Genomic DNA, 14,300 nt, shown 5'->3' with positions numbered 1-14,300 from the left:
TTAACGAATAACATTTGCGGTAAGTAATGAATGGTTATCAGAAAGGGACAAAGGGGCCGAAAGAACCCTGGATACTTCACTGTTGATCTCCATATGTTCATATGACATCAGAAGATGACACACCATTATTCTCATTCATTCATTTATTTCCTTTTGACCCCTCCCCAGGGTATAAGGGACAAACAAAAATAGCAATAACAAATCAGAGCAGGCAGCAACCAATGTACAACAAAATAAATAAAACAGAATTAGTGTACATATGTACAAGTCAAAGCAAATCAAGAGAAACTATTCAGGATTTTCTTTAAAAGTTTCAACAAATTTGACAAAACCTTTACTTTTCAAGATGACATTAACTTTTGAAACTTGTAGATATTTGGTTTTACTCTATAGAACTGTCCGACCAATTCTCTTCTCTCTTTATTAAAAAAGGAACACACAAGTACATAATGATATTCGTCTCCTCGATTGCCATTCAAACAAAGAGTACATTGCCGAGGGACATTTTCATGGTCATACCTGCGCTCAGAGATAGGTAACTTATGATTTCCACACCTAAACTTAGACAAACAAATCCTTTCGGCAGGTCTTAACATAATCAAATAAAGTTCAAAAGTGAAATCAGTTTTAAACAATTTATAACTATCACATAAAGGGTTGCTTTGTAATTTCTCATGCCATCTCTGTAGTTCCATGTCAGATAATCTACGTTCAATCATTAATTTTAAATACTTAGGATTCATCCGTCCAGCGTCATGCCATAAGTACGATAAACCACAATCATCAAGAATATTTTTAACTTTGGAAATCCATTTACACTGAAAAATATTGCCATCATACAAAATCTTGAAAACAATAAACACAATCAAAGAGATTTTTGTTGTATTATGACTAATTAAATGTATCCAAAAGTTAATCATTCTCATGTTTACCTTTAAATCTAGACTATTTCGACTAAACTCTCCATAAATAATACAACTTGCTGTGCGTCTATTAAGTAAGGGTTAATGCCCGACGAGATGTCCATTATCAGGCATTAATGGACGATGCGGAGGCGTGAACCGTCTGACGCGAAGCGGTCGCGGAAGCAACCGTCCTCCACTTCACGTCGGACGGTTCACGCCTCCGCATCGTCCATTAATGCCTGATAATTGACACCTCGAAGGGCATTAACCCGCTTATACCATGGTCACTTACCAAAAAAATTAATATTAAATCAATTATTTATGCTTTAATGTTTTTTACACTTAAAATCATGAGTTTTTCACAAGCCACAGCTGAGCGCACTATTTAATCTCTGTAGTTCACAGGCGTTGCCATGGAAACCCGCTGTGGCCGCTGCGTAGAAAGCATAGCGACTCTGATCAGTGAAGGGAAGTGAGATGATGGCTAAATGTTACGTGATATTATTCAGAAGATGATTATTTCAGAAAGCCAGTGCACTTCTTACCGCTTGTGTGTTACAGACTCTGGTGGTCAGAGGATGATGTGCAAAAAAAAACTTGAGATAGGCCTATTACTTTCATGATTCATTGGCGTTCATTTAGCCTATAGGCTAGACCCAACAAAATTTGTTTCAAATAATCAACATCCAAGGCTAGTCAAAATCGTTTTTAATTGCAACAAATAATTCATAAGCATATAGTAGTCGAGATTAAATCATATAAACACATTAACAAATTAACGATTGTTTCCTACTTAAAATTAAATTACCATTAATAGTGAAATTTAAAAGTGATATGGGTATGTCCATTATAGTGGCATTTGAAGGACGGAGATTGACAGATTGAGCACTGTTTATTGGGACATTCGGAGACGACAAGATGTTGCTCCAATCTCGTCTCTCCTGCGCTGACGGAGCCCAATAAGCCTGCCGGCTGCTCTCACACTGATGTCCCGTGACGGTCATGATCTGACGAGTTTCCAGGCGGCGTCAGAGAGCCGACCTACAGCTGTGCTCCGGAGGCTGTGATTGTCTTTTCATTCTCTATCCTCTCTTCTTCTGCATCCCAGTCATCAAAATGATCAAATTCACCAAATAAATTAAATGAAACTCTAAAATCACTCATGATGCCCGTTGTAATCCGTTGCCTCTGCTCTGAGTCTCCGCTGCTATGGTTACAAACTAGTAGTTGAGCCAGCGCAATAATTTACAGTGCCCTCCAAAAGTATTGGAACAGTGAGGCCAATTCTTTTATTTTTGTTGTAGGCTGAAAATATTTGGGTTTGACATCAAAAGATGAATATGGGACAAGAGATCAACATTTCAGCTTTTATTTCCAGGTATTTACATCTGGATCTGATACACAACTTAGAAGATAGCACCTTTTGTTTGAACCCACCCATTTTTCATGAGAGCAAAAGTATTGGAACATGTGACTGACAGGTGTGTTTTGTTGCCCAGGTGTCTCCCAATTACATTGATTATTCAAACAATAAATAGCACTGAATGTCTGAGCTCAGTTTCAGATTGGGTACGATAGGTTTTGCCTGTGCAGACTGCATTTAGAGGTGGAACCAACATGAAAACCAGAGAGCTGTCTATGGGTGAAAAAGAAGCAATTGTGAATCTGACAGAAGATGGACAATCAATCAGAGCCATTGCACAAACATTGGCCATAGCCAGTACAACCATTTGGAATGTCCTGAAGAAGAAAGAAACCACTGGTGTACTAAGCAACAGACGTCGAACAGGTAGACCAAGGAAAACATCAGCAGTTGATGACAGAAACATTGTGAGAGCTGTAAAGAAAGACCCTAAAACAACTGTTAGTGACATCAGCAACAACCTCCAGAGGGCAGGAGTGAAGGTATCACAATCTACTGTTCGCAGAAGACTTCATGAACAAAAGTACAGAGGCTACACCAGAAGATGCAAACCACTCATTAGCAAGAAGAATAGGAAGGCCAGGCTGGAATTTGCCAAAAGGTACAGAGATGAGCCTCAAAAATTCTGGGAAAAAGTTTTATGGACTGATGAGACAAAGATTAACTTTTTCCAAAGTGATGGAAAGACGAAAGTTTGGAGAAAGACAGGATCTGCTCATGATCCCAAACATACAAGCTCATCTGTGAAACACGGTGGAGGTAATGTCATGGCTTGGGCTTGCATGGCTTCTTCTGGGACGGGCTCTTTCATCTTCATTGATGATGTAACACATGATGGCAGCAGCAAAATGAACTCAGAAGTCTACAGAAACATTTTGTCTGCTAATTTAAAGAAAGATGCAACCAAACTGATTGGGAGATCCTTCATCATGCAGCAAGATAACGACCCAAAACACACTGCCAAAACAACAAAAGAGTTCATCAGGGGCAAGAAGTGGAAGGTTTTAGACTGGCCAAGTCAGTCTCCAGACTTAAACCCAATAGAGCATGCATTTTACCTGCTGAAGAGGAGACTGAAGGGAGTAACCCCCCAAAACAAACAACAACTGAAAGAGGCTGCGGTGAAAGCCTGGAAAAGCATCACAAAAGAAGAATGCAAAAGTTTGGTGATGTCATTGGGTCACAGGCTTGATGCAGTTATTGAAAGCAAAGGATTTGCAACTAAATATTAAGTCTCATTCACTTTAATCTATTTTAAGTTTATATGTTCCAATACTTTTGCTCACCTAAAAATTTTGTGTTCCATTACAAATAATGCTGTCTTCTAAGTTGTGTATCAGATCCAGATGTAAATACCTGGAAATAAAAGCTGAAATGTTGATCTCTTGTCTCATATTCATCTTTTGATGTCAAACCCAAATGTTTTCAGTCTACAACAAAAGTAAACAAATTGGCCTCACTGTTCCAATACTGTTGGAGGGCACTGTAGAACCTGTCATCAGGCAATTTGACCGGAACGTCTTTTTAGCTGTCCTATAACACCTTTTAACGGACACCCTGTAGCCAATCAGAATTGAGTATTCACCCAGACCATGGTATAACATTAAGTAAACATTTCAAAAAAGATCTGTGAAGCATTTCAATTTGGTCAAGTTTATGAAATCCCCAGACTTCGCTTCTGCCAATTAAGTTGTTAACTCATGGGCATCACACATATGCCACTAAAGCAACTGTCAGCAGACTCTTTCACTAGTCACAAAATAAATGGAAACACAGATGTAGCCTACATGATGCTGAGTAGCTGGCCTGCGGTAACATATAGACCTACAGTAAACAGAAGTTAATGAAGGCTAGCGTGCAAGAATGATTCTGTGTTAGTTGGCCAGTCAAGTTGTGGAACTATTTGTGTTGGTGGAAACAAATAAATCAGTAAATACACATACAAATCATAAATTGTTGCCGCTTTTTACTGTTAAGTAATAAATTACACTTGTAGAACTGTTGTATAAAAGCAATAGGCTATCACTCGAGAGGGAGTTCTGTTCTGCTGAATATCACCTTTGACTGAATCACAGCTGTGCTAATATTCAGTACATAAGCACTCCCTCTTGTGTGATATTGCTGAAATATATAATCTCATTAGATGATTCTGACTCATGCATTAATGTAAAAGGAGGATTTTACTGTGGGAGATGGTTGAGTTGGAGCTCATTTTTAACTCTTAACTAATGATGATTTGTATTATGGCTTATTTTCTCCATTAATTGATTGATTGAAAAATAGTGAAAAAAGTTTGTCACAATAAGCCAGTGCCCAAAGCGACACCTTCATAATGTTTGTTTGTTTAACCTCAACATTATTACTAATACATTACAATTATTAACATTATTACTAATACATTATAATTATTAACATTATCACAAATACATTACAGTAATTAACATTATTACGCATACATTAGAATTAATTACATTACTCACACATGGGGTGACCTGGAAGAGCATGCACCCCATGTACAAAGACTGTGTCCTTGCTGCAGATTCCAACCCATGGCCCTTTGCTGGATGTCATCCCTCCTCCCCTTTCATGAAATAGCTATTAACATTATTACGCATACATTTAATATATTACATTCTTTAACATTATTCAAGGGAAACATTTTGGGGCTGGAACCATGAATGTTTTTACAGGAAAAATTACTTCAATCATCAGAATGTATTTTCTGTCACTCTACTGATTGATTAATGGACTACTGATTGATTACTGTTTATAACTTAATATCAGATTTAATGAATTCTTAATAGCCTATGTCTTAATCTGTAAAGTGACTAAAGCTGACAGATACACATAGAGAAGTTGAAGCAGAAAGACTCAAGTAAAGTGCGAGTACCTCAAAGTTGTAATTGAGTATAGTCGTAGTTTAGTTTAGTCAGGGGTGAAAGTAACAAATTACAAATACTCACATTACTGTAATTAAGTAGATTTTTTGGGTACTTGCACTTTTATGAGTATTTTTTATAAGTGTGTAATTTTACTCATACTTGAGTACAATTTACACCATGTAATCTACTTCGCTACTTTTAAAATCATAAGTCTCTACTGAGTACGCCCACAATTTGAATTAATATTCAAACCTTTCATCTGCATCTTTGTAGCCAATAAGGCTGTCCGATCGCGACCGCGCCAATTAATCTATGACGTAAGGAAAGGACAACTCCGCTGCAGCAGGCACAGGTGTCTGGCGGTAACATACCTACACAGCGGAGTAGAGACTAATTTATAGACTGAAGATTTGGAGACAAAGAAGCCAAGGGTGAGTGTCCATGCGCCATAGTGCTCCGCGCCGCAACATAACGGCATACCGGCGACAGAGAAGTCCGACTCCAGGTCCAGTAATTTCCTCTTTCGTTGGTATCATGACTGCCCAGTAGTACCTGAACAGCCAAGCCATGGCGGCACACAGGCATGTGATGTGTTAGAGGAGAAGCGAGCCGTTCACATTTCTCTCTTTAAGTCAGGTAAACCTCACTGCACTTTAGGGACTGTTCTTTACTTATGAAGGGACTGTTCTTTACTTGTCAGGGGAGGAGGGTGGCTGGTTGATTTTTATTTTATTTATTTATTTTATTTCAATCCCCCTTATGTTAATCACTTATTGATGCTGTTTTTGAAGTATGAATAAGTCAGTAAGTAATTTATTCCATTGAAATATCATTGATGTATTATAGAAAAGTGATTTATCTTTTTATAAATGACCAAAGGCATCTGCATCATTTTTGCCGTGGTATCGTGATACTACTCAGAACCATGATACTTTCACTGGTATCGTACCATGTGTCCCAATTTTGGTACCGTGACAACACTAGATGTCACAACCATTCCATTCGGAGTCGCGCAGTGAGGCGGCTCGGGTGCTGCTTAAAAACTGTTCCCCTACTTCTAATTTTATAAATTAAGCACTGGTTATTAGTTTGGCTAAGATAAGTCTGCAAAGATATTGTCACTGCCATTGGTTTGCCTGATATTAAAATAAGACGGAGCTAGCTAACGTGTGCGCGTGCGTGCATGCATAATTGAGCTACAATTCTTCTGAGATGTTTTAGCTTAATATTTGGACAACCACCATCATTACAATAAATGAAATCTGTAGTCATTTAATACTCACAGGCCTACATTCAGCAGGCCTATATTTTGTGCTAGAGCAGGGGTAGGCAACGTGTGGCTCCGGAGCCACATGTGGCTCTTTAGCCCCTGTCCAGTGGCTCCTTGAGCCTTTGAGACAGGAAGTCTATGGAAATTCATTCTATGAATCCAAATGTTCCTGAACCTCGGTAGCAGTGGCTGGTTAGCTATGGATGCCACATCCAAAAACATAAATTGAATAAAATAGAGAATGTAGTAGTGCGTGGACAGATTTGTTTGCTCTCACTGCCAGCTCTGCAAAATTTAAGTACCAGATAATTATTAATAGTGCCCTGCACAGTGGCCACCTTGTGGTAAAACATATTAACAAATGCTTATTTAGACCATAAGTATACGCTAATTTAGACTTAATAGGCTATTTAACTTGATTATAAGGCTCAAACATGTTTTGCGGCTCCACACAGATTTTTTCAAATTATTTTTGGTCAAAAATGGCTCTTTTAATGGCACAGATTGCAGACTCCTGTGCTAGAGTGACGCTACGTTATATGAAACATTAACCATGAAAATTAACCATGTCATGTTAGCTTGTCGGTAAGGGGGGTAAATAGTGCTCCAAATTTAGGCTTACGTTTAGCATGGAAAACAGGGCACGAGCAAGGGGTCCCTTGTTCTCTTACTTATAGATACCTGAATGAAAATGTTTTTGTATGATAAGCGTTACCCCTTTACAGACACATCCACTTCACTCTAATCCCTTGCAGTTTTGTGCAAAACCCACGCGGTTATTTTGTGTGCGGTATTTATGTAATTTCTATTCTATTTTATTATTCCTGCATATTGGGGTCCTTAAACAGTATTACAGTTGGATAAATTGGGGCTGACTGGAAAGCTGTCTCTTGTGGAGTCAGTGAGCCCCTTGTATTCATGTGTGTGCCATGTGTTTACACTCTTACCTCATAATAGGCATATCATTGCAGTAATTTCACTGTATAAGGTGAGCTGTTTTTGATATTTTATACAGGTGAATCGAATCGAATGCCTGCTATTGACGACGCAATAAAACATCCATCGGTTAAAAGTAATTAATACTCTGAGTAGTTTTTGAGAAGTTTACTTTGTACTTTTACTTAAGTATTTTTTAAACACCAGTACTTTTACTTGTAGTTGAATACAATTTAAGCAATGTAACAGTACTTGTACTTGAGTACAAATTTTCAGTACTCTTTCCACCTCTGAGTTTAGTTTAGTTTAGTTTATTAAATTTATTTGTAACAGGGACAGTGCACAAAATGCATTAATCTCACGAAGAAAAAAGATGTTTTGTACCAGATTTAGCTTCTAGCTACTTTCCATCTGTAGTCCCTGGGCAGGTGAACAAAGACAAAAAAACACAGGACAAAATCCATCATCATCTCCACAACAAACCAATAGAATACCCACACTGGAAGGTCCCACACACACACACATGTACACACACACACACACACTCAGTCACAATAGTACGCTGAGTAAAGACAAGACAGTATACAAATATCAAAACATGGAGCACACATGTCCAAAGTCACAAAAACAGTCAAAAATGTAAAATAAATGCTGACAAGACTGATCACTTAAAAACCATTTTTAAGCTTCATGAGAGAAAACACGGATGTCCGTGCAGGTTTTAAGATTGACAGGGAGCTTATTCCATTCTTTAATGGCTTTAGAAGAAAAAGCAGATTGTGCAAAGGCGGAGCCTCATTTAGGAACGCTACTATCTCCCCCTGAAGCAGACCTGGAGGTTCTGCTAGTTTGCTCAGAGCAGAGCTGAACAAAGCTCTTCAGTGGTGGAAGAGCAGCATTATAGATTATTTTATGCACTGAACGAATATCTGAGTACCGAATTAAATTATCAAAACTTCACATTTTATATTTAACAAGAATTTCACAATGGTGATACTGTCTTGATTTGAATCCAATTCAGTACGTTGACAGAGTTTGAATTTAGACAATTTGGAGAGTAGTACTGAGTGATTAACTGTATCAAAAGCCTTATGCAGGTCAAGAGATACAGCACCCACCACCCCTCCTTTTTCGAGATTAGCCTTAGTGACTTCAAGGAAGTAGCAACACGCCGTGTCAGTAGAATGGTTAGGTCTAAACCCAAATTGCATGGGATGGAGTAGATTTTCTTTATTTAGGTGAGCTACTAGTTGTTCAACAACAACCTTTTCAACAACTTTCGAAATGGCAGGAAGTATACTGATTGGCCTGTAGTTGCTTACCTCCTGTCTGTCACCTGCTTTGTATACAGGAGTTACAATGGCCATCTTCAGACTGCTAGGGAATATGCTTTCGTTCAGTGACAGGTTTACAATACTAGTGACAGACATCGTTAAATCATCTTTATATTTTTTAAGAACAGTATCAAGTCCCCAAATATATTTTGCCTTTGAATTGGATAATGAGGAAAGAATTTTATTTATTTTGCCTCATCTGTATGATTAAAATTCAGTGCATTTACTTCACTTATTAAATTCAATGGGAGCTGAGTTTCTGTAGAGTTGCTACTCATTTCTGATACAGAGTTGATAAAATATTCATTAAAACTATTTGCAACAGTCAAACTATTATCTTGTATAATCCCATTTGACTTAAGTTCCAAAGGTTCACTCTTGAGGCACTCTTTTCCTGTGAGTTTATCAATACTTTTCCATTACATTTTTGTATTCCCTTTTGCCGGTCTTATTATCTCAAAAAAGAAAGAAGCTTTAGCCTTCCTAAGCTGCCCCGTAACTTTATTTCTGAGGCTTTTAAATATCAAACGATCAGTTTCCAATCCAGTTTTTAAGGATTTTTTAAGGGCTGCATCTCTTTTCTTCATTAAGTGCCATAAATTGTCATTAAACGAAGGCGGGGTCTGTTTTCTATTTTGTTTCTGAGGCATTGTTTTTGTAAATTTGGATAAGACTTGCTTAAATGTGGATATTAAGTCATCACAGGCCTGCTCACAATGTTTACCATTAATTGTACTTTCCCATTTGGTTTGTCTAATTTCATTCTCAAATTGCTCTGAGTCTTTCTTTGGAATAAATAAAATATATTTCTTCTCTTGCATTTTATTTTGAGCCCTATACCGCTTCCTTGACAACTGCGAGTATCATTTTGCAAATCAATTTGTTTACACTGAATGCCCTCTTTAACATAGATCATAACACCTCCACCCTTGCCATGTTTACGATCTCGTCTATAGATGCTGTAACCTGGGATAGGCTACTAAAAACACTGGATGGAGTTGTTGGGGTTAACCACGTTTCAGAGCAGCAGGTCTGCGCACCACAGGTGTGCGTCCAATTCCGTCTTCTTGATAATCTCCAGCTACCGGTATGGTTTGGAGGCTATCATCTCCAGATGGCTGGTAGTCTCCAGGCCCTGGATTAAGGTGGACATCTCCACAGAGCAGGAGAATAGTACAGAGAAACGTGACAAGCTGTCCATCGCCGGGAGCGGGGACTCCATTCCGAGCAACATGGCCTGGTTGACGTTGTTTGGTAGAAGCTCGCCCGTTGTTCAGCACCGCGGAGTAAGATGTAATGACTCCATGAATCAAGACGAGGTTGGAGAACAGCAAACTGCAGATCAGATGTCTCAAAGTGACGGGGTGATCTCAAGTACTCAGCACACTAACTTCCCCACAAGGGTAGGACCGCAACCATTAGCAGGTACAGGATCAAAATTGAAACGTATGATAGCTCTTGGGTTTTAATATTGACCAGGCAAAGTAACCAGGATGAGAACTTTATCTTGATGTTAGTGATAAAGAGTTCCCCAGATGATAATAGGGAAGGTGAGACAACGGCGCCTGCCTGACCGTGGCAAACACCTGCCGCCATGTTATCACTTGGGTGATGCACATGTGTAGATGTACTTTGTTACATTCCACCATTGGAGGGATAAAGTATCCACATGTTAAAAGTTTACAATTCAAAGTAGTTTCTTGAAAAGATAGAAGATAGTAAAAAATATAACCAGACACAGTCTTACACTCAGACATTGAAAACATAGTGTAATAGCTTCCTCTGGTGGCACTGTGGTGGAGCTTCAATATCACTACTACTGCTGCTACTGCTACTACTACTAATACTACTACTGCTATTACTACTAATAATAATAATAATATAGAAATGTATGTGAGGTATTTTTATTATGTATTTTGTTGATTTCAGAGACATTAATTTAATTGATTGTTGCTTTTTAAATCAGTCGAACATTTAATTCCAAGCATTGTTTCACCATTTATCTCTACCAGAGAATGTATTCTTATGTCTCCACTTTGTTTTAATTTCTTCATCTCAATTTCTTAATTTTGTCTTTATTTTTTCCACATACTTACTTTTATATTTTGTCAAACAAGAATTTTTCTAATTAATTCAATAGAAACAGTTTCTGTTCATACATTCATAATAATATTTAAAAGTTGCTTAAAAATAGATTGGATGTTAAAAGTAAATATCTTACAAAGAAAAAACATCCTGATCATATTCTCTAATCATCAGTAAATTATGATGATTTGGTCTTTTGATTGTACATTACTTCATTAAATGCAGCAGAATCAAAGTAAATTTTCATATATCATTCCTGCTGTTCCAGCTATTCCTTCTGATATTCTGCATCTAATTTTGTAATCTTAGTTATGAATTAAAATCCTGCTCTCCTCTCTGTGTCCTCAAGGATCCCGGTCCTCCTCCCGCCTCCCCCCTGCTGGGTCTCAAACCTCTGCAGCTGCTGGAGGTGAAGGCCAGGGGACGCTTTGGCTGCGTCTGGAAGGCCCAGATGATGAACGAATACGTGGCTGTCAAGATTTTCCCCATCCAGGTTCAGACTCAGCCTTTTTCTTACTGATGTGTGCGTTGTTTTGATATCCTGAAACTATTTCACATCTCCCCTTTCTCCTTGTCCTGCTGTTCTCCCTCCCCCTAACAGAATAAGGAGTCATGGCAGAACGAAAGGGACGTGTTCCTTACTCCAGGTATGAGGCATGAGAACATCCTGAGGTACATCGCTGCAGAGAAACGAGGGAGTCACCTGGAGGCCGAGCTGTGGCTCATCACCGAGTTCCATGAGAGGGTGAGGAAGAGAGGGAGGAGGATGAGGAGGAGGAGGGAGGCAGGCTTAACTCTATTATGGCTCAAGTTGTAAAATATCTGACTGGTGTTTATTCACTTGTCAAAATTCTGTAATCATCAAAGGCAGCAATGACTGACTAAAACTCACCATACTGTTGGTGCGTTCAGGGTCACTCTGACATCAGAGACTTTATATTGGTTGCAGAGTACAGACTGGGTGAAATGTTTCAATGGCTGCATTGTTTCATCAGTTGGATATCTGCATGTCTGACGCCTTCCTTTGGACATATTTCCCCACTTTTAATCTGGAATCTGTTGAAACTGTGAGATCTCTGTTAGAGTTTGTGATGTCTGAAGGATTGAAGCTGATTTGTGTTGCGTAGAAACAGGTTGAATTATTCTTACTGCTCTGGAAGGTTTTATGTGGTTTGTAAGAAAATCAGGTTTTTACGATTCCAGTAGAGACGGAAGCGACTTGTTTTTGAATGAACTCCTATTTGTGTCTTTGCAGGGCTCTCTGTCAGATTTCCTGAAGGGAAACATTGTTAGCTGGTCCGAGCTGTGTCACATAGCCAAGTCGATGGCGTGCGGCCTGGCTTACCTTCACGAAGACATCCCCCGACAAAAAGGAGAGGGACCCAAACCAGCCATTGCCCACAGGTCTGCCACCAATAGATCATTAAAGTAACTTTAAAGAGAGCCTGTTTCGCTCATTTTCAGGCTCATACGTTTATTTTGGGTTTCTAGTTGCATTGTGCATTTAAGATGTACAGGAATAAACCGTTTATGAGGCTTTTCCTGGTTATGATCATATTTTAAGATAAGATAAGATATTCTTTATTCATCCCCCAGGGGGAAATTCAAGTATCACAGCAGCACAAGACAAAAACAAAGGACATTAACTCCGTTCGGACGCCAGCGTCCTTGCTTTGCTCTGTTCCTCTGTTAAATGGGATCTCACAGACGCACTACGTCATCAAACCATGTGATATGTGATTTCACCGGATTCAGGGAGCTCTCGGCTTCCTGAATCTGGCATCGTTTTTCTTTTATTCCTTATGGTTTTCGCACCAGAGCAGCCTAAATACACAAAGTCCATAATCGCGATGAGTGGTGACAAGCCATGTTATGCCGTTTTTCGAGGGGAAAAGTTAAAGGATTACTCGTGGTCTCATGCCGAGCCGTCCGGGGAATACATAGCTGGTTTATAAAAGGTAAGATCTCACCCCTACCACTATTTTTGGCTGAGATACACATAGAAAGTGGGTTCACAACTTTCACGTTTCATATGGCTTTATTTGGTGATATATTATGGTGTTTCTGTCATAAACAACATCAGCTATGATAATCACACCTGATTTCAATAATATACGATGTCTGAAGCTGGCTGAATGTTGTTTGATCACTGATAGTATTGTTTTGAAGCAGAGTGAGCGCTCTGTCATTTGGATCTCCGCCTGGATCTTTTCATGGAAAAAACACTGTAGAATGGTCATACTTTGAGCAATTTTATTCAAACTTGAAACAAATGTTCACTGATAGTGTGCCTACAACCCCACAGTGTCATTTACCGGCTCAGATGAAGCCACAGACAGTTATTCATCCTGAAAATCATTTTTTATTTTATTTTAGGCAAAATCTTCAGCTTTTTACTGACTTCAGAGGCTCATTACTCTGTCTCTGTATCACCTAGAGTGTTTCTGACACTTTCACAAGAAACTTCAGAGAGTTTGCTTTCTGGCAAGACCTCATGCATGCATGTAGTCAGAGCAGTTCAGAGGCTATAGTCATTTGAATTTGGGTATGTCATTTTAGGCGTTTTCGCTAAAAAATGGGGGTGGAGTGCAAGAGGTTAAATAGAATAAGATTAAAGAGAAAAAATAAAAATAAAAATTAAAGATAATAATGGATAAATAAAAGATAAAATAAAATTGCTACATCAGATGAATAAAGTGACAAAAAATGGCACACAGAGTGTTGAATGAAATAAAGTGACAGGTGGCAGATAAAGTGTCATTATTGGACAAATGCAATATAGGTCCGTTCAGAGCTAGATGTAGCTTAAGCCAAACCGCTGTTGTACAGTCTGATGACGATGGGAACAAAGGAGTGCCTGAATCATTCAGTACTGCACCTGGATGGGATCATCCGCTGGCTGAATGAGCTGCCCATCAGCCACAGCTCGTCGTGCAGGGAGTGAGAAGGATTGTCCAGGATTGCACAGATTTTCACCCTTCACCTTCACTCTCCTCTCAGCCACTGTCTCTGGACTGTCCAGGTCCAGTCCCACCACAGAGCGGGCTTTCCTCACAAGCTTGTTGAGCCTGTTGACCTCACCAGTCTTAACTCCACCCCACCAGCACACTACAGCAAAGAAGAGTGCACTGGCAACCATAGACTGGTAGAAGGTCTTGAGGGGCCCACTAAAGACACCAAACGATCTGAGTCTCCTCAGGAATGACATCCTGCTCCATCCTTTTTTTGGATATGGTGTTTACATGAGCACAGAGAAATCAGCTTACTAGCATCCCAGTTACTGATTACTGCATTCTATTTGTGCAGGTGCAGTTATGTTTATAAAACAAACTGGCAATTTTGTAATCTGACATTCTCAAATCCTGTAACTGTTGCACTTAAAATAATTCAACTGTTGCTTAAAATGAATCCACTTTTGCTTTTATCGACCTTAGCACTATTAAACGTCTGATCCCAGTTTCTGTC

General features: G+C 39.0%; 1 protein-coding gene across 1 annotated transcript in view; it reads left to right on the top strand.

Annotated features, from left to right (window-relative positions):
• LOC117264878 (activin receptor type-2B-like) overlaps positions 1–14,300 on the top strand; it is a 128,296-nt gene that overhangs the window by 97,929 nt on the left and 16,067 nt on the right. The window contains exons 5-7 of the mRNA XM_033639182.2: positions 11,185–11,328; positions 11,437–11,580; positions 12,091–12,239. Coding sequence (XP_033495073.2) covers positions 11,185–11,328; positions 11,437–11,580; positions 12,091–12,239 — 437 coding nt within the window. The remainder of the gene's footprint in view (positions 1–11,184; positions 11,329–11,436; positions 11,581–12,090; positions 12,240–14,300) is intronic.

The sequence above is a fragment of the Epinephelus lanceolatus genome, chromosome 20 (genome assembly GCF_041903045.1).
Source record: "Epinephelus lanceolatus isolate andai-2023 chromosome 20, ASM4190304v1, whole genome shotgun sequence".
Taxonomy (NCBI): Eukaryota; Metazoa; Chordata; class Actinopteri; order Perciformes; family Serranidae; genus Epinephelus; species Epinephelus lanceolatus.
The sequence above is the reverse complement of the archived record's forward strand: the minus strand, read 5'-3'. Positions and strand labels throughout refer to the sequence as shown.